Source organism: Pogonomyrmex barbatus, unplaced genomic scaffold (assembly GCF_055798465.1).
Source record: "Pogonomyrmex barbatus isolate J1 unplaced genomic scaffold, ASM5579846v1 scaffold1, whole genome shotgun sequence".
NCBI lineage: Eukaryota > Metazoa > Arthropoda > Insecta > Hymenoptera > Formicidae > Pogonomyrmex > Pogonomyrmex barbatus.
The window spans coordinates 13,389,418-13,410,480 of NW_028297098.1; the positions used below are offsets into that span (position 1 = coordinate 13,389,418).

At 28.5% G+C, this 21,063-nt stretch overlaps 3 protein-coding genes across 4 annotated transcripts; 1 reads left to right on the forward strand and 2 right to left on the reverse strand.

Annotated features, from left to right (window-relative positions):
* Positions 1–767: 767 nt before the first annotated feature.
* LOC105422214 (uncharacterized) lies at positions 768–9,702 on the reverse strand. 2 transcript variants are annotated; one of them, XM_089079118.1, is made up of 12 exons: positions 9,371–9,702; positions 6,633–6,848; positions 6,304–6,458; positions 5,887–6,098; positions 4,819–4,963; positions 4,172–4,408; positions 3,596–3,968; positions 3,046–3,226; positions 2,683–2,846; positions 2,357–2,560; positions 2,106–2,273; positions 768–1,838 (listed from the first exon to the last, which is right to left on the reverse strand). In XM_089079118.1, exons 2-12 carry the CDS (start codon positions 6,727–6,729, stop codon positions 1,249–1,251), a joined length of 2,526 nt encoding a protein of 841 aa, XP_088935244.1. In that variant the 5' UTR covers positions 6,730–6,848; positions 9,371–9,702; the 3' UTR covers positions 768–1,248. The 2 variants fall into 2 exon arrangements, with proteins under 2 accessions (XP_088935244.1, XP_088935243.1); XM_089079117.1 differs by having other exon boundaries at positions 6,633–6,852.
* Positions 9,703–11,856: 2,154 nt separating this feature from the next.
* nmdyn-D7 (nucleoside diphosphate kinase homolog 7) lies at positions 11,857–14,749 on the reverse strand. The gene is made up of 9 exons (XM_089078340.1): positions 14,295–14,749; positions 13,550–13,716; positions 13,304–13,462; positions 13,000–13,207; positions 12,762–12,882; positions 12,480–12,604; positions 12,294–12,407; positions 12,125–12,232; positions 11,857–12,023 (listed from the first exon to the last, which is right to left on the reverse strand). Exons 1-9 carry the CDS (start codon positions 14,409–14,411, stop codon positions 11,988–11,990), a joined length of 1,155 nt encoding a protein of 384 aa, XP_088934466.1. The 5' UTR covers positions 14,412–14,749; the 3' UTR covers positions 11,857–11,987.
* A 1,509-nt stretch (positions 14,750–16,258) lies between these two features.
* On the forward strand, positions 16,259–20,483 carry LOC105422215 (uncharacterized). The gene is made up of 8 exons (XM_089074191.1): positions 16,259–16,298; positions 16,962–17,034; positions 17,160–17,402; positions 17,677–17,799; positions 18,009–18,193; positions 18,781–18,910; positions 19,166–19,464; positions 19,550–20,483. The coding sequence occupies exons 1-8, from the start codon at positions 16,259–16,261 to the stop codon at positions 19,744–19,746; spliced, it is 1,290 nt and encodes a 429-aa protein (XP_088930317.1). The 3' UTR covers positions 19,747–20,483.
* The last annotated feature ends 580 nt before the right edge of the window (positions 20,484–21,063 follow it).

Here is a 21,063-nt window from a genome sequence, read left to right on the forward strand (position 1 = left end):
ACAATCCGTTATGAGTGTGTTGAACAAACAGATTGTCTCCCGTTATTGATATTGAGAAAAAGTTTCGATATATTTTTACTAATAGTATAATGTTTTGAAGGAATAATTTCTATACATTTATATATGTCTATATATCATGTTTCTGTTTATTTTTTAGCATATAATGAATTCATAGAGAATATTTACACTATTTACTAGAAGTTTGGAAACACTTTTTCTAAAGTAATGTTAGTATTTTAGAAATAAATAAATTTATCATATTTATTTCATATATTAGACCTAAGCACATATTATAATTATAAAACTCTTTTTTATATTAAATGCGATAACTATACTCTAAAAATACTATGATAAAATATTATAATATAAAATTTGAATTGAAAATCTTATTTCGAAAGGCAAAAGACGAAATTCAAATTTTGATCTGAATGGACATATAATCTATCAGTTAGCTTGCTATTTAATCCACCATTAAAAAATTAATGGATTACGTTTTATTATATTATTATATTTGTTCGTAAACCAAAAAACATCTTTAAATTATAACAGAAAAAGCATGTCCATAACAAAAATATTAAAATTTTCTATTTTTGTCACTTTTAATATTTTGTTCAAATCTATACTTTTATCCTTGTATACTTTTCGTAAAGATGCTTTTTGAGTTTGAAATGCATTAAGATTAAATTAGATTGTTCAAAAATTAGAAAATTTTTGAAGTAAATGTGCAGAAGGAAAAGGTCGGAGGCTTTTCGTCGCTAATATATTCATTTTGTAATTTTTAATTTAATTTTTAATTTTATTATAGTTTATTTTGTAATTTATAATTAAGAAATAATGTCGAATTCGTACTCGGTTTTATTAACTCTATCTTATTTATTAATAATTTGTTGATAAATAAAGGATTTAATAAAATATTTGAAGATTATTCAGCAACATGCATCAAGGTTAAAATCAAAATTACTAAAATTAACTTTTTTTATAAATATTTATAAAAAATATATAATCATTGCCAAATATTATAGTACATAAAATATTATATGTAAATATATTACAGTTTCATATATACTTTTTAAAATTGATGCATTTTACTTTCTCAATATATACATTTTAAATTCTTGAACTTTCCTATAAGCGCTTAATATCATAGACAGCAATAAAATATTTGTCTCTGTTTTTCAAACAACTAAAATTTTATATTCTAAACTAATTTATGTATCTCAATTTATTACCACTAAATTAGGAATCCATTCAATTGATATGTTTGTCATTTTGCGATATTCTCCGCTCGTTTTCTACCGTAATTGTAGGCTGATCTAGATTATCAGTCTCAAAACTTGGATTAATAAAGCTACTTTCTTGCATATCATTTTTTTCAATTTTCGTTTGTTTCTTATTATTCTTTGCTGATTTGTCCTCGTGTTTTCTAATTGGATTTTGTTTAATTTCCTCAACATTTTTAGCGTTTCGGATATCATCTATCTGAAGACTCAGTTCATTCGCCCTTTTGTTATTTCGTGATTCTTCTTTGAGAACTTTTTCATTATTCATATTGTCATTTTTCATCGGATTATTCTTAATTCTTTCACTTTGTGATTTTTCATCGAAGCTAATATCGAAGTTTGTATATTTTTCAGGGCTATTTTGTTCATTAATATTTTCTGGTTTCTGCTTCACGATATCATTGCCTTTGAGCTGAGAGCGCTTCTTTAAATAAATCATATTGAATAAAATATATATTAAGCCGGTCACTAGAGTTACCACAGCGAATATCTGATAAGTTGGTCTAATTCCAAAAGCTTTCATCAGGTAACCACCGATCAAACTCCCAGAGCCTTTGCCTATCAAAAACAAATCCTTTTTTTAATGCATCAAGCGCATCTCTTTATTAAAAGGATTGCGTTCAGTAAAAAAAAAAAATAACTTTACAACTGTTGTAAAATCTCTTTAATTGGTTTATATTTCGATCCGTGAAGACTCAAGGGCAGAAATCAATCATATCAAAGCAGTTTTAAAACAACAGTTGTAAAACTGCTTTCTCCGCTGAACGCAGCCAAGCTGATCTCTTATTAAGATACTTCGACAATTGAATAAATCTATAAACGTACCAACTCCGTAATAAACACCGCCAAGAAGTCCTTGTATCGAGCTGTCGGTAGACGTACTTGATAATTTTGCCGCATAAGTGACGGCTGCGGTGAAACTGAGGGATGATGTAACCGATTCTAATGCCTCGAAAATCAAAGTAAGCCAAGGATCGTAAATCAAAGAATAACCTGCGCAGGAAGTACTTCATTATTACCTTTAAACGTGCACGTTTGTTCTCCGCCGATTATTTCGAATCGTTATCGCTACTAACCGCAAAGCCTAACGGCATAAAACACAAAGCCTATGAAAAGCACATTCGCGTGGCCAATCTTTGATATTATCGGTCCCGAAAGTGCCAACAATGGTATGCCGGCGATACCACCTACTGTCACTGTGATACCCATAAGTGATCTGGATCCTCCCAAATCTTGGATCAACCAAAAGAGAAACGATTCGATGTATCCCCACGCGGTACCTGTCGAAAAAATTTTTTTTTTTTCTTTAATCGCTTCCTCTCTCATTTGAATAGTTCGAATCGAAAACATTCGAATCGAAGAGAGAAAAAGTCGGATTATATTAAATAATTTGATAATTTACCGAGGACAAAGCAAGCAAGGAAAAGTGCGGCAGTTTCGATATTTCTCAAAACAGTGAAAACATCACGTACGACGTTTGTAGCGGGTACCTTAAATTCTAAGTTGATCAGCAACATAAGAAAACCGGATGCAAGTTTCAATGCCGCATATAAGTAAAATGCTGGCCTGTAACATTTATCAAATTTTTATTAGCGATTCGATAAGATTTAATTTTTGTAAAATCGCACAGATATGCGGAGTGTCTCGAAAACGAAGTTAGAGAAAAATTTTACTTTTTTTATTTATTCTAGACATCAAAAAATCAAATTTTTCTAATTTTATTATTAGTATTAAGTATTTCATGTATTACAAATAAATTACACACCTAAAGTCTGTATATCCTTTACCTCTGCTAGCATAATCTATAAGAAGACCTGATAAGGGAGAAGAAATCATGCCTCCTATACTGCCATAAATTCTTTGAAGGCCGTAATCTGCATTTTGTTCTCGCAATACTGCTATAACGGCACCTTCGAACATAGCAAAAGTTGTACCACCAATAATACCTGAAACAAAAAATTTCACCACGTCCACTTTTAATATTATCGTAAAGTTAGCATCGAAACTGTATATCGGTAACTGTAACAATTTAAAAAGGAAAAAAAAAAACAAGAAAACAAGGTTTCTGCCAAATGCAATTAAAGCACAGAAATGACTTTTTTATAACTTTAATTCATTAAATTTTTTGATATTTTAATACAATAAAGAACACACGTTGGAAATCGAAAATGCAATATCAGAAACAATATAGAGAATCATTACTTTTTTTTTTTGAATTGGAAATAATTTTTTATTAAACCGTACAATAATTAGAGATTCCTATCGCGATTATATTTATACTTTGTGAGGCAGTTGAATGATAAACATGTACTAACCTATGAATACTCTAATGACAAGATAAAGCCAGAACGTAAGTTGTATATTATATTCAATTTCCATATTCATGTTAGAGCACACTGTGTTGCGCGGTAAAGTAACTATACATTTCTTCCTGCATTCATTTACGCTCAAGACTCGCTCGGTTGCTTCCAGACCCGCTTCGTGATCATAGAGCCGCACATTTATCATGACTTGATTGTTTGCAGAAGCTGGATTATCACACATAGGTTTTTGAAAATCCTCCCCTGCCCAGGATATCTCCTCCGTCAAATATCTTCGTCGCTCTTCTTGTAAATCTTCTTCATCTGGTTCCAAACTTTTTATTTTCGATTTATATAAATGATAATTTATTGTCCGGTTCATATCGTCCTAAAGACAACAATTTTGCTTGATTCTTTTTGTTTTCGTGTTTTTTCATAGAAATATTAAATATATTAACCAATTTTTAAACTTAATTATAATATATAAAAATACATAATAATACATAAAAATGATAATAATTTTGAAATTATTGCTTAATATTTTCGAATATTTTGAACAAATATTTTGTTATGAAATATTTATTTTTATACCTTTGATTTGATTAAACTATTAAAAGTACATAAGGTATGATTTTTGTACATTTTATGCGATATTTCGGTAGTAAAATTATCAATGTCTTCGTGTCTCGACGGGGTACATGAAAATGAAGATAATTGATCCGTTGGAAAAAAGTAGTAATTCTTCGAAACTTTTCGGATGGAGGTTTGAAAAAATTCATTATTTTTTAATTGTCGATGTTCCCTCATATCTTTTTGCTCATCAATAATCTGTAAATTATAGGATAGAACAACGATTTATTATAATATCATTACACGAAGCTATTATGTCTGTAAAAATGTGTAGTATAGAAAAATTGAAAAAAAAAATTAACAGAAATAAAATTTTATTGTTTAAATTTTGGGCTTTTGAAAAATCTATTGCAGCGTTTGATATTTTACTTAAAATAATGTCATGGCAATAGTATATTCCTTTGAACATTTAACTGACAGTGAGTGCTGTAAATCGTTTTAATTGAAAGATGAAATAATATACACATTACGCTCTACTGTCTCTTCGTGCGTTGACTAGTAACCAGTGTCTACCTTGTTCACCACTTTCCGTTATTCGATATTAGGTATCGAGTATCCACGCAGTAACAGGCAGTGTTCTGTTAACATATGTTCAATGCACAACGTACCGTTGACAAGTCGCTCTGCGCAACAATATATTTGTATGAAGAATTAACGCCAGTTTGAAAATTGAGATGTCGAACTGTATAAAGCCTCGATTTTAGGATCAGGTTTTGATCCGTCCTGTTGCTTGTTTCTATATGACACACGAATCTGCGCAGAAAATTGCTAATGCTTGAACTTTGTACACTGCACATTTTCATTTTAGGTAGATGATGTAAAAGGAATTTATCTACGTCATTAATTGTATAGTCGCTCGGTTATTAAAAAATATCATATTATAGCGAAGTTTCCAGTGAATAAAAAAAGGATTCCCCTCGGATTTTTTTACAGATTTTTCATAGAATTTCCCTCGGAGTTCAGCTGTTGAAGCTAATGTGAACAAACAGGAAAATAGAATGTTTCATATCTGTATAACTGATCTGTATAACTGATCGATTATTAAAATATCATTTCTACTGAATTAAAATAGGATTCCCCTACTTTTTACAGGTTCATAAGATTTCCTTTAAAATTGAGCTGTTGACGCAAATTTGAAAGAAACAGGAAAATAGAAACGCTCGCATCTGTATAGCTAATCGATTATTAAAATAGTATTATAGTAAGATTTCTAGTGAATAAAGATAGTATTCCCTTATTTTTTTACAGGCTCATAAAATTTCCTTTGAAGGTGAGCTGGAATTGAAGCAAATTTTAAACAAACAGGGAAATAGAACGCTTGCATCTATATATGTAATAAGTAATTTGTCGCGATGGTACGAGATTATCACTCATGATAATAATATTTTCTTCGCTATGCTGCGTGACTGAAATTAATGATAAAATATGCGATGATTTGCAAATTACATCTTTTTTTTTTAATGCTAGAATCTTTTTTGCGAAATTTATAGCAGTAACAGAATTTACAAGATGAAATTATCAAATTTGGATAGAAATTTTAAATAAATTTTAAAAAAAAAGAAAAAATGTTTAAATTTCTTCCACTTTTACATAATCTAAATAATATTAACGTAATACGATACGGCTATTATTCTATTTCTATTTCAACGGGTATTAGCTAATAACTTTTTACTTACCCACAACTTTCTATTTTCATATTAATTATCGGATCTAATTTTGTCTCACACACTTGAGTCTGACTCATTGTGTGTAATAGCGAACCATTTCCTTGACAATCGAGATCCATAATTATTCTCTCAGGAAAATGTATCGTGACTCTGCCGATTGGTACTAATAGTAATAATAACGCTGCTAGACCTCCAAATGCGGAAAATACTGACAGCAAAATCTGTTAAATTTATAAAAAAAAAATCTTAATTATACGCTATTTTTTGTATATATGTAAATGTATGATATTAGATAGTGAGTGAGTACATGTACAACAATGCAATGACAAAAATATACGAAAAAGATCCAAGTAGTTGGTTTTTTTCGCAAGTATTTCGTTTGTATGCCAATATTTGATGATGTTACAAAAAAATTAATTAACTCACCCTGAAATTTCCTATTCGGTCAGCTAAAATACCCGCAAGCGGCGGCATTACCATGGCTACGACAGGAGTGATGGCACTCATTATCGCAGTTTCCTCTACGTTTATACCCAATTCTCTCATATGTATAGTCAGATACGGATACAATACGTAAAGGGCTGAAAGAATCACAAAAGCAAATATAATAAAAAAACTTCTTACTACGCCAGAAATATGAATTTAAAATTTCATTTACGTTTAATTCGCTTTATTAATTTGATTAATTAAGGAGAATTAAGGAAGAAGACAATTGCCGAATTTATCTTTAAAAATCTATTTTATAAATTACTTACTGGAAGCTTGGACGAAAAATATTATTTTCAATGGCATTAGCTCTTTCTGCCAAAAGTCCTCACTGATCCTTTTACAGAAGCTTTTGAACATCATCATCTTGATATATTTTGTGCGTCCGGATTTGAATCAAATTGACTTCCAAGTTAATTGAACGTGAGATATTTAATCTGTATTGTGCATGTTTCCGCCGTACATCATTGTTTCATTCTTTACATCTACCTTCGAATAGATTTTTTTTCTGATAATTCTTATCGTAATTTGCAGCGATTTTACAATAATTTCTAATAATTCATAATATTTTAATTCATAATAAAATAAAGCTTTTATAATTAATTTAATTTTGAGCGGAAAGGGAAGGTCAATTATCTCATTACTATTACTGAAATGTATGCAGTCACCGCGAGATAAAATACCATCAATACGAATGCCACGTCTTTTACATAACGGTTTTACAATACATTCTACCTCGTGACATACATACATCAGGATTAACTTCCGTTTGTTGAAATAAATAAACGTAAAATATATTGTATGTATTGATTGATTAATTGCACATTTGAATGTACAAAATCTTTATCAGGGGATTTCCATTTTTATGATCTATTGACTGGTTGACTCATTGTAAAAAAAGATATATGTTTAAAATCTTAACATTCGGTGTGTGAAAGCAAACGTACATCTCGTTCAAATACAATGGATTATGTAACTGACCAATATTTTTTTCAAGTATGGTTGCAGTGCAGGTTAGTACAGAGAGGAGATTAGATAGCATTTTTGCAATATTTCATTCATGCCACAAGTACGAGATGGAATATCGTAATCAACACGAAATTGCTAGTTGTTACCGATGTTGAGAGCAAGGACCATTATTGTTTAACTCGTTAATTGCATAACTCGTAGATTGATAGACCTTGCGGAAGAAGGCAAACGTTAGTGTCTTACTAACGATTCAGAACACGAGATAAAACAAAGATAAATTTCGAAGACTTCTTGGAAAAACATTTGACCGCAAAATTAATCAATATTAAAAATAAAACTACAGGACATTATCGCCTTTTTTGCAAGTTTTTTTTCTATTAAACTGTGTAATTAATGACAAATGATTTGACAGTTATTAATATCTAGATAATTTGACTATATTTACAATTTTTAGAAATTTCAAGGTACTTTTCAAAATCTTAAAAAAATTTTGTATTAAAAATTTTATATATGAAAAGTTTAAATTTTATGAAATATTTTATCCAAAAATATATATGAACGAAGCATGTACGAATAAACTTTGACACAAAAGATACTTTATAAATTTATTTTAATCATGAAAAACATTCACTTAGTAATGCTGAGCAGGTACATCCTCCATTCAAGGTTTGATACTGATTATTCCTATGGATAAAGGATAGGCGAATGTACATAGAATCATGTTTTAGTAAGGATTTTCTCGTTGGTAGGAAATGTTAAATGATTTCATCTTCTAATGCGAAATTGCAAAAAGGCGCACAATCATTAAGATTGTCGCTTAATGCGAATTGTATGTCGCTGAAGAATGCAAGAAAGAGAGAGAAAGAGATAGAGAGAAGAAGGAAGATTCTTTACATAATATTTGGAATGGATTTTTCAAGAAATCGCAATAATCGAATAATAAAGACTATAATATCTCTCGCGTATTATAAATATCTCATAAAGCGGGAAGTACCGTAATGCATTGATTAAATCCGGCAATTTGCGATTTTTAACATGGAATAAAGATTTACAACCTGACATATTCATATTAGTAGTAGTAGATTTTAAAAGGAATCAAATAAGTATTTCTTATGGATAATCAGATAACAAATACATTTATTTATAATATCATATATTGTTATACCATTTTTTATTCTTTCATAATTTCAAAATTTTAGTACTTATAATATTTGTTATAAAACTTTTGCGAAAATTACTCTTGTAGATAAATGCAATTAATTATATGTTACATTTTGAAAAAAAAAAAAAAAGAATAGATTGTCATTTCTGTTTACTTATATATTTCTTCTTTATAATATATCAAGCAAGTCTATAATTACAATTGTAAAAAACTGATATGAAATGTAAATGTAGAGTAGAACTCGATCGAGAAAACGTCTAAATATAAATTAAATAAATTTGCAAATGTTTATTTTGATATTCTCAAAGATTTTTATAAATTTCTTTTATTAGAATTCTAAAATTGTGCATTCAAGAAGCCTTGAATTATATTTTTTATAAAAAAATTTTAATCGATCATTTAAATGTATCAATATGTTATGAAATAATTATTTCCTTTTTAATTTATGCTTATATAACTAACAATGCATTTTTTTTAGAATATGCACGTTATGAAGAATACTGAACATATTGATAATTGCCAATATTTTTGTACAATTATTTTTATTGATTGATGAACATTTCAAAATATCTAATACAACTATTATATTTTGCAACATGTATTATAATGTTTTGGATCACAGTAATGATAGATATATATTATATTGTTAAATAACTTTAACATTTTAAAGAAACTAAAAAATCTTAAAATATTTAAATATTATATTATTTTACTATTTCTTTAGCAATAACAGTCTATTCGTAATTTATATTGTATATATAAAAATTAATAATATTAGTAATATTATCTTTATAATAATAAGAAACATTAAAATGTTTTATTACTCATTTTCCATTATTACTTTTAATTATTACTATTAATGTGAATTAAACTTACGTTCATGAAGCGTTTTGTTGTCAACAATATAAATCGCTTTTCAAAAATAGCAGTCAGAAAATACCAGGTGAATCTCAATGGAAACGAACGAAGATTCTTGTGCGCAGCAATCAAATACTTTCGCTGTTTTAATCCTTGTGGTAAAAGTTCGAAGTGTAATCAAGAAAACTACTTCGGAAGTATGGCGTAATATGACATAAATAAGAGAAAATAATTGGAAAAGCGAGAGAAAAAGGGTGGAATACCATATGGAGAGTGACGGATTTAAAAAAAAAATACCGATAGATCCGTACGGCGCGATGTCATGCGCAATACTGACACGGTACAAGCTACCAACAAACTGAGAGGAATACGCGTATTCCAATACACCGATTAGATCCAAGACGACGAATCACCTTGCAAGGATATGTGTAACTCAAGAGTAGACTTTTTGACTTGTCGCATTTATTTAACGTAAAAGTGAGAATCAGAATATAAAACAAAGATAAGAAGTGTGAAAAGTAAATTGATCTTAAAAAAAATTACAATACTTACAAATGAATACAGAGTGAAAAAAAACGCAAATTAAGCTATATAGGCTCATGTACTCTTCGTAAATGGAAATATTTATTTCACTCTTTAGCTCGGAAAGAAGGAATTTTTTTCGTTTTCAGTAGTAATGTTTGAAAGCGTTGTTAATATTTGTAGAATATATTACAAGAAATATATTTTTATATATTGCACCAATATTTGCATTTATTTATAAATTATCTGTAAATATTTAGGTTTAGAATAATTCTTGCTGCTGCCTTATGAAATAAATTGTTTGATAACTGGTGTCCAAGTTACATTTTAGCATTTGTTAATATATGCTTATTCACGATATGAATACGAATGGATTAATGTTTATTTATCATTGTTTTTTTTTGTATTATAATGATTTATGGATATATCCGTGGATATCGTGGTCTTCTCATATTTATATAATCTATAAATTTCTATTTGAGATATAGTATATCAATGATTATTTTATATTTTACATTATACAAACCTTTTAGATATATTCTTCTATTTTGTGATAATCACACTTTAGCGTTATAACGCACGTTTTTCAATTAATCTGCGATCAGTATGTAATCTTTATCAACTGAATTAAATAGCATCGCGGGAAAACTCTCTCTCTCTCTTTCTCTCTTTCTTTCTTCTTTTTCTTCCTTTTGGTTCACTGTTTAATACGATGGGAACGGTTTATCTATTCGCAGTTTTATCGTCGACAGACTAAATCCTTGACACGCATCATTATGCCGTTATTAAGCCGAAGTAGATGGTAGATCCTGTAGCTCTTTCAGGTAGATTGCTAGAAGTAGCGGTGTTTGTTCACGCGAAATTACCATGCCTCGTGAATTTAACATATTGACAAAATAATCGATTGGTCAACCATTTAAAATATTTACTTCTCATCTGTGGACAATTAACTGACTCCATTACTGTACGATGTATGATATAATAATATCAAATGTTGTAAATTAATTTAAAAAAATAACATGTTAATAATTGTGAATATATTTAAAACACACACGCGTATATAATTTTATAATTTTAATTTTATACCGCGTAATAATTACTAATTTATACCAATATTCGCGTTTTGCTTAAATGAAAATCTATATCTATATCTTCTATTTAAAATTTTTCATTTAAATTTCTAAATACACATAAATAATAAGATAACAACAAAATCAATTTGCTGAAAAAAGTAAAGAGAATAATAAAAAAATGAAGAAATAATGAAAAAAAAGAATATGAAAAGAATAAGATTATGAAGATAATAGTTTTAAAAAATTATTAAAGAACTAAAAAAGAGTTCTTTCTTTTCTACTCCTATTTCAATATTGTAAAATTTAAAAAATATTAATCTTTGCGCGAGAAGAACACGTAATTACGCGAATACCAATATCGCAGTAACTGCATGTTTAAGTGGAACATTGCACAACTAGCTTCTCCAGCTTCGAGCTACTTCAGACGCCCCCCTTTCTCCTAAGGAAACCCTTACTTCATAGAAGTATCCAGTAAAATATAATACATATTAAGATATATGAGAATATATGGGAACATACACCAAAATGTATATAAAGAGAATATTTCTCTACTTTCAATAGATATAGAAGCCATATTGGCAAGCAACTATAATATATAAAATATATATTAGTATTATTTAATTATTATAATAACTTTAATCCTCAAAGAAGCTTTCTCCAAAAATTATTTTTATTTTACCGATTATTGCTATTATTTTAAATATTTATTTTAGATGATGCAGTTAATTAAAAATCAAAATATTAATTGCTTAATTTCATATAATCATCTTTATTTCGCTTTTGCATAAAATTACTTATGTAATTTTGCATAAATAATTTTATCTAATTACAGCTTCAAGTTGTGGCCGTAGAATTTCTACATTAAATAATAAAATGTACATATATATAAAATATGCATTGCAATTAATATCGTTTTATGACAAAAATAATTTATTTTTTCGTATCAAAGTGTATACAAATATTTTAAATTTCAGAATAATTTAAGTTTTAGTAGTAATATCTAAATGTTTATATTAAGTATATACAATATATTTGCTCATTTACATTCCATCAAGTATTTTGAAAAAATATTCCACCTGAAAAATTTAATGTACAATATATATATATATATATATATATATATATATATATATATATATATATAATAAGTAAGAAATAAGTGCAATTCAAATTTTACCTCCAATGTACCGTCTTCCGGCAAGTCAGAACAATGTATAGCGTTTTGTACTTTCGTTTTTCCATATTTGGCTCTAAGTGTATTCGGTCTGACTTGCCGTGCAATATCCTGTATTAAATAAGTATGTCAATAACACGAAGCAAAACAATTAAAGTCAGTTTACACTTACTGGATTTATTGGACCGCATAAATTTCTGAAGTCTGCAACTATGTTAGGATTTTCGTCTTTATGACTTATTTCCATAACAATACATGGACCTGATTGTAATTCTGTTACCATTGCCTATAACAAGAGTGTTTATGAAAGTAATAACTTTAGAAATAATAATAAATTATAAAATAAATGAAAACATACGGTATATTCAGAAAGAACTCCTTTATATATTTCTAAAAATTCTTCGGAATTAATTGGATTAAGATAAAATTGTTGTGCTGCAGTGATCATGTAACCTGCTTTTTGAATGTCATCGATAATGTCACCTATATTACAAACATAACGTTAAGAAGAAAATACATTACAAATTTAAAAGTTTTCAAGTTATAAACAATTCTATTAGTCCTTACTTTATAAAAAATATAGATATTAATATATTTATAATTATTAACAATTTATAATATATTAACAAATTTAATTTACCAAGAAGCTTTTCCTGTACAGCATGTGGTTTGATAATGCAACAGGTACAGTTTTGTAGTGTTGCAGTATTTGCTGGACCTTTATTCTTATTTTTTGAATCAGGAAAAAAATATTGTAACTCCTGAAATTTAATCAGATATTAATCAGATATTATCAAAATCAAATATTATCAAAATATGTGTTTTAAAAAATTCTATTAAAATGATATATTTGATTATATATTTGCATCAAGATTTACCTGTATTGCTGTTTCAGCATCATTGGATCCATATACAGCATTATATATTTCGTCTTTTCCATAGCAAGCTCTTAATGAAGATGCTGCTACTGAACGAGCATGCTTGCTATCTTCTGGACCTGCTAGTTCTTGCCATTTCATTATACCATTTCTTCCTAATAATTCTAAAGCAACAACAGGGCCAGAAGTAAGATAATTTATAATAGACCTAAAAATAAACTTTCATAACTGTCCATAATTTATTAAAGATTAATTTATTAATGATTTACTTTCAAAAGTATTAATAGCTCATAATTTAACTTACGTCTTATCAACTACATCTTTTGCAAGACAACATTCTATAATATCGTTTGGAGTTAATCTTATCATTTTTATATTTCTGATACAAAAATCATTATTTGTAATGATTTTTAATATTTCACCCATTTTGTCAACAACGTCTGGTTTCAAAAGTACAAAAACTCTAGAAAAGTATGATTATTTTAATTCAGAAAAAGATTTTAAATACTAGAGATATCATGAAATATCATGAAACTATTCATTTATTTACTTTTGTAATTGTGTTTCTATTTTCATTTTGGTATAGGTATCTGCATAACCCGTGATTTTCATACATCTTGAAAATATTGTCAATATTGTACCAATATAAAAATCCTTAATCTTAATACCTTCACATGTTGTTCTTCTTAGGAATGTCTTCTTTGTTTTTAGATCAAACTAGAATATATATAAATTATATATGCCTCACTTCATTTTAGAATTTTAAATATCTGCTATATAAAAAATGCTTCATAAGAAAGAATTCAAATATATTTTATATATTGTAAACTTTTTTAAAACTTTTTATATCTTTTTAAAAGCAACCATTTTCTTGCATTTATCTAATTTGCATTTATCATATTATATTGCATATAAAAATATTAAGATGAGATAATTTGAAAATAAATATCTCAAGATTTGTTATTTAAATATGCCAACAAAAAAATAACAAATATCTCATAAATTATTGATCTTTTAATATTTTCCTATAGGCAAGCAATTAGAAAAAACATATTAAATAATAAAAATCATAAGTTCTGTTTGAGAAAAGGGATTATTTTTAAAATTTTTAGACACAATAAAATATTGTTGTACTATATCATATTATGTGTCTCACAAAACTAAATAAAACCTTTATTTTAATCTTTAAATTTTTTTCTATTATTTAAAAAGAAAGATAATTTAAATTTCTTGAATTAACTGGAACACCCTGTATAAACATATTTATGTAAAATATTAATTTAAAATGTACATACCAATTCGATAGTATTATCAGATGGATAGTAATGCAAATAAAATTTCTTCCGCAAACAGGCAATTTTGTCATACCATTCAGCTTCAAATACATATCTGTCATTATAATCTGCAGACATTTCGGATCTTATCTTATTGTATCCTAGTGTATTGTTGCCAATAATTAAAAATATATGAGGAACTTTAAAAGAATGAGCCTCCTAGAATGATTTATAAATTCGTATTTATATACATAGAAAAAAACTTTAAGTTGATTTTCAGTTTCAAATTTAATTCGTTTCGCATGTGTAGTTATATCCAGGATATTTCAACAATATCAAAGCAAAGAAAGAAATTCAATGGAATGACAAAAAGCAACAAAAGTAATTGCTTTGACAGAAAGAAAAGCATCAAAACTGACGAAAACAGTGGTTGTATCTAAGAAACACAACGGTTAAGTGAATGCTCAGTAATCGTTGCATATGATTGGAGCAGACTTTTAGATTGATATTGAATTTAGAAGAATGTACCAATAAGAGCGAGCGTTCACTTAATGGTTGCACAATCGTTGTATTTTCTGAACGCAGTTAATCATAACTGAAACAAGTTTGAAGCACTGCATCTGCAATAGATGAAGTAAGCCTTAAGAAATTGACCAATCACAGTTGAATATGAGAAAAATAATCGACTGTGTTTGGTCAGTTTCAGCTTAAAGCTTACTTCACCTATCGTAATCACTGATTAAAAGTGACTATAATTCTTATTTTATAATATCGCCATATGCCTAAAAAGATGTAAAACTTTTATTTAATCTTCATATTTCTTGGTGGATAACATGCTATGCTTACGATATTCTGGTTCTATTCTATGCTATGTTTATGAAGTGTCGATAATACAGATTTTAACATAAAGAAATAATTATTATATAGAATAATGTTTTTTATAATTATAAGCGGAAAATTTAAAAATATTATAGATACATAATTTAAAAATGAACAGCGTTTCTTATTTCAACTACTTAAATATATTTAATATAAAATTATTCTTTGCATGATTATTATAGTTTCAAGATCGATGTTTAGACATCAAGGTCATCGAATTTTCAGTAATACATTGATTTCAGATGTATTATTGCACAGTACTCGGATAAGAAGGCTGTAGATATTGCACTGAACATGAATTTTTATAAGATAAATAATAAATCATACTTGATAAATTTATAAATTGATGAAAAAGAATCAAATCAAAAATCAAAAAAGAATAGATATTAGAGAACAAGTGGCGCGCGGAGCGCATGCTCCGTGTTGTATATTCTAGTAAAAATATAAAAATATACTTTAAAGAAGAATATTAATATCTGTAATATCTCAAAAAATTCAAATAAATGAATATAATTTTAAATTAAAAAATGTTATTATACATGAAACTTTTATGAACTTTGGTTAAACATATATATATTATTATATATTATTTAGCAAAAATTATAATAATAAGTTATACACATATATAATGTAATAATAATAAAAAGAAAGAATTTATTATTCTTTCCTTTTTTTTAAACTATTATGGTAAAATTATTTAATTGCGTTTTACCTCTTAATTCGCCATTAATTTTATTATCAGTTACTAATCAATCTCATGTTTAAAATTGATCAAGCCAGCCTTAGCAACCATTCTCCAACGTAGGTAACACACGATCGTTTGTACAAGACAACATATTTGACTGACACTCACGCACGCACGCACGCACGCACGCACGCACGCACGCGTGCACGCACATGCGAACATACGAACAAAACAGAATACGGTTTTGACAGCTTTGGCTGGGCTGACTGGCGTGGAGAAAACGCACCTTCGTGATACATCGTAATCCCTGACGCATGATCCACATTTTATAATTAAATCCTCCCCCCCCCTCCCCGTGTCAAATCGTAGTGAATCGCAACCCTGTCTGGAACACTAGACGCATCCTAATTGGAATGTCCACATGAGGCTGCTGAAATTCTTACTTCGTTATTTTCCACCAGGTAAATAGACAATGTATGTACAGTTGCATACATTAATTAATATTATATATAATTTCTCTTCGAAATAATTAAAGAATATTTTTCTTTATTTACATAATTAATTGTTTGGATTGGACTGTTTCGCGAGAAACAGAAAGAGCGAAAAAGTTTTTACGGTTGTTAATGCAGCAATATATAGCAAACATTCGAATTTGCAACAATTAATACAAAGTTAAAAATTTTAGATATATATATATATATATATATAAAATTTATTATGTAATTTTTACGTAGTCTACTCATAAATAGTTAAGCAATACTTAATAATTAAATTTATTAGCATATTTAAGAAAAGTATAAGAATTATAAAAAATATATCTTAACATACAAGGAACATAATTTTAATATAATTAAATGAAAAATGATTTTTTTATGCAAAAATATATTATATTTAAAAATGCTATTTTTAAAGAAATGTATTATTTAAAAAAAATATCAATTCTGGGAATTTATTATATATACATCAAGTCAAGGCTTTATATATAAAATATATTTTTAAACTATCTTTATATAGACAATTAATCGGATGAATTATATTTTTGTATATGTGTGCTCTTATTATAAAATTGAATTAACTTAACAATATTATTAATATTCTGAAAAATTGGTTTTAAATATTTTTAGGTCTTGCTCTGGAATATACGCAAGGCGGTGATATCAAAACAAAAATGATCGATTTACTGGATCTGTCTGCCGAGTAATTAGATACCTAACAATAATTTGTCGCAATTATTCGCTGTAACAATGTAGCTCTTTGATTATTATTGTACTTTTATTTGCTTTTATTTTACTTTAGGTGTAATGATATACGCATTTGACAAGATTTGTGGAAATAAAAGAACTATGCAATTTACATTACAGAACAGACATAAGAGCATTAGCGGAAAGCATAAAAACGGCTGAACCTATAATAACCGAAAGTGTAATGGACCAGTTAGTCGAAACTCTGCAGAAGCTGCAGGCTAAAGTTTGTGACACAAATACCAAGCGCTATTACAAATACAAAACCTTACAGACACATCTTTTACCGGTTACTAATATAGCACTAGATAAGCTAGGTAAAAGGTACTCTATATTAAGTTTATTCACTTGATCATTAGTCAAATTTGAGCATTATTTAAAAAATGTGAAAATAACTAGCGTTTTATTAAACATCATAAAAATTTAACATTTCGATTAATTTATAAAGAGTTTCTGAAAAAGAGGAAAAACGTAAAACCAGCTTGCGACATTGAGAGAATACATTGATAGCGGCAGCTAATTTGTCGAATTTGTAATATATAATATAAATGTACTGTAATATATTTGCAATGTTCGCCATTCGTTTGATTTTCGATAGATGCCTGACGGGCAGCTATGACCGAACTTGTAAAGTTTGGGACATTGACAGTGGAGCGGAGCTTTTTACTCTCGAAGGCCATAAGAACGTGGTCTACGCAGTCTCGTTCAACAATCCAACTTCGTGAGTTAGTCACAATGATCAAAGTTAGTCGCGGCGATATCGATCGGGGAGGGGGGGGGGGGGTTGAAAGTAAGACCGACACTCGTACGCTTTACACATTTGGATTGAAATTTCTTTTTTTTTTATGTATAAAACACACATTATACGTATTGCGTATATTGCGACGGCGGCAGTTGGACCTTTGTCCATTTTGTTTTGCTGTATTTCAGAGACCAAATCGTAACTGGGTCCTTTGACAAAACGGCGAAGGTCTGGTGCTCGCAGACGGGTCACTGCCTTGCAACTATGTGGGGTCACGATGCGGAAGTGGTGGTGGCTAAATTTTCACCGACGCGAGGAAAACTCGCAACGGGCTCCATCGACGCGACGTCAAAAATATTCCATATAGAAGCCGGTATTGAAAATATCGCAATGTTATCTCACATAATAAACGCGCGCTTCGATTCGATCAACTCGCGATCGATCGAGCGCGACACATCGAATGTCGAATGTCGAACTTCTCGGTGCTTAAACAGTGTGCGAACAATGTGTGTGCGAAAGCGGCTAATAACGTATATTCACTCTTGTATGCTATATTTACTATCACTTATCGAATTATTATTATTGACTTTGACGTTATCGTAACGATAGTTCGACAGTTAGTTCTAATTAGATAAGCTTAAAGAAAGTAATTAAGTTGTTGATTTCTCTTAGCTCTCTTAGCTATATCTCTCTTCGAATGACAATTTAGATTAGTTTAGAACATTAACAAAGTATTAATCCCATTTGAATGATCATCTGTTGGATAAGTGTTAATTTATTTAAATTTTAATCCGTTTCTTAAAATAAACGGACACACATTACGGTTTTATTTAATTTTATCAACTCGAGAGCCTGGGAAAGAATCTCTACGCCATATGTTTGTCCCAAATATAAAATACCAAAAATGGTAACCTTTTTTCTTTTTTTTTTTATGTAAGTGACACGATTTGAATTCGGCAGGTCAGGAATTGGGTACGTTACGGGGACATACGGCGGAAGTTATTGCGCTGCATTACAATGACGATGGAAATCAGATCATATCGGGTTCTTTCGACGGAACTGTGAACATCTGGGATACAAGAACTTTTGCGTAGGTTCTCCGTCCCTTATCTCATGCTCGTTTTTTATTTTAACGTTATCTCTTAAATCTAACGTGTCTCGTATAAAATTTATTACATCAAAGATTAATATTGAGTGAATAATCAGTTTTCTTATCTTTTTTCTTACCATTATATAAGCACTACGTATAAATTTGCGTAATAATTTCGAAACGATTGTTCTTCTTATAATGTTAATTGTGACATTTGTTTTCAAGGATAATTATATTTTTATGGACAATTATTAGGCGAACGAGCGCGTTAATCGGCCATCACGCGGAGTTGTCCAACTGCCTCTATAATTTCGATTGTTCGTTGATCGCGTCGTCCTCGATGGATAAAAGTGCAAAAGTGTGGGACACGAGAATGAATTCTTGCATAACTACTTTATTGGGGCACGACGACGAAGTTCTGGATCTCGCTTTCGATAACAATGGAAAAAGACTGGCGACAGCCAGCAGCGATACCACCGCGCGAATTTGGAATATAAGCAGCGATTTCCAACAATTGGCTGTCATGAAAGGCCATCGAGAGGAAGTGTCAAAAGGTAAATTTTTTTTTTAATGCAAACGGACACTTCACATGTCCCTGTTTCACATTGATATGAAAAATTCTCACGAATGTAATTTCAGTTTGTTTTAATCCGAATGGCCATCAACTTCTAACTGCCTCTTTGGACAGAACAGCGAGACTGTGGTCGGCAGATGACGGTTCGTGTATTCAGCAACTGAAGGGGCACACCGATGATGTTTTTGCCTGCGCATTTTCATACACGGGGGATAGCATAATTACCGCCAGCAAGGACAATACTTGCACAATTTGGAGGTGACTCGACTGGTTTCAGGTGTCCCTTTAGCTCTTACTCGTCGTTCTGTTCATCGTTTACATTGTATATTTTTATGTTATCTAAATAACGGTGAGCGCAGCCTATCGTTTTTCGATAAACAGACGAGCAAACGATGATATCAAGTGCTTTCGCGTTTTACTTTAAACAACGATGTCAATATTTTGACAATGGCAAAGAGAAAAAAAGAGGAAAGGAGTTTTCAAAAAAGCAGATTTTGCAGCAAAAAAATCCTCGCTGTTGCAGATTATTTAGCATGAAAGACGAAACTTTGCTATCAATTTGTAATCAATTATTCGATGAAATATATTCGATAATAAAAATTTAATACTTTAGTACTTTTAGTAAAATAGAAAAATTTTATTGAAAATAGATTTGTTTGTGTAAATATGAATTTATCGCTTAATTAAAATAGTTTCTTTTTAATAAACAGTATCTTAATTAAAATTATTATATTAAAATTAGGATTTTAATAATAGAATAAGAATAAATTCAAACAACAGGATGATAACATTACTCGATAGACATGATCTTAGATATTTAATAATTGTTTTTTTCGAATTTATATTTATTAATTCAACAAACTGCTTATATCACTAAAATAAATTTGTTATAATTGCAAAATAATTTATAAGTATAGAGCAAAATTATCTTTAGTGAATAATGTTAATATTTCATTATTTGTACATTAAAAATCGATAAACTTTGCTTTTAATATAAAACATATTATGTTATTAAACCTTTTCTTTATAGGTAAAATAAATAGATTTATTTTATATAAAAATACAGGCTTATATCAAATTATAAATGTATTTCTTGAAATATTCTAATAGCTATATATTAAATAATCTGGCAAGTATAAATATAATTTAAATTTATGCATAAATATATTGAGATAAAGTAGTTTCAACAAATGAGCAAAAGGATTTAAAAAGTTACTGAAAAACTTGTTTTAAATATATATATATATATATATATATATATATATATAAAATAATATTAACTATTTACAAAGTAATTATAGACCTTAGATATATTCAGACGTCTAAATATATATAAAATTGCAAGTCACTTTATAAACATAATTATACATTAATGTTAATAGGACAGATAAAACACACATTTATCACAGATAAAACTCACTTTATCTTTTAAATATGTATAAATATGTCATCTTCTAAATATGTCATCTTCTATATATAATTTATGTAGATTAATTTCATGATACATTAATAACCTTTTAATATCATAAGCTAAAATAAATATATTTATTACTAAATTTTTAAATTTGCTAGATATTAA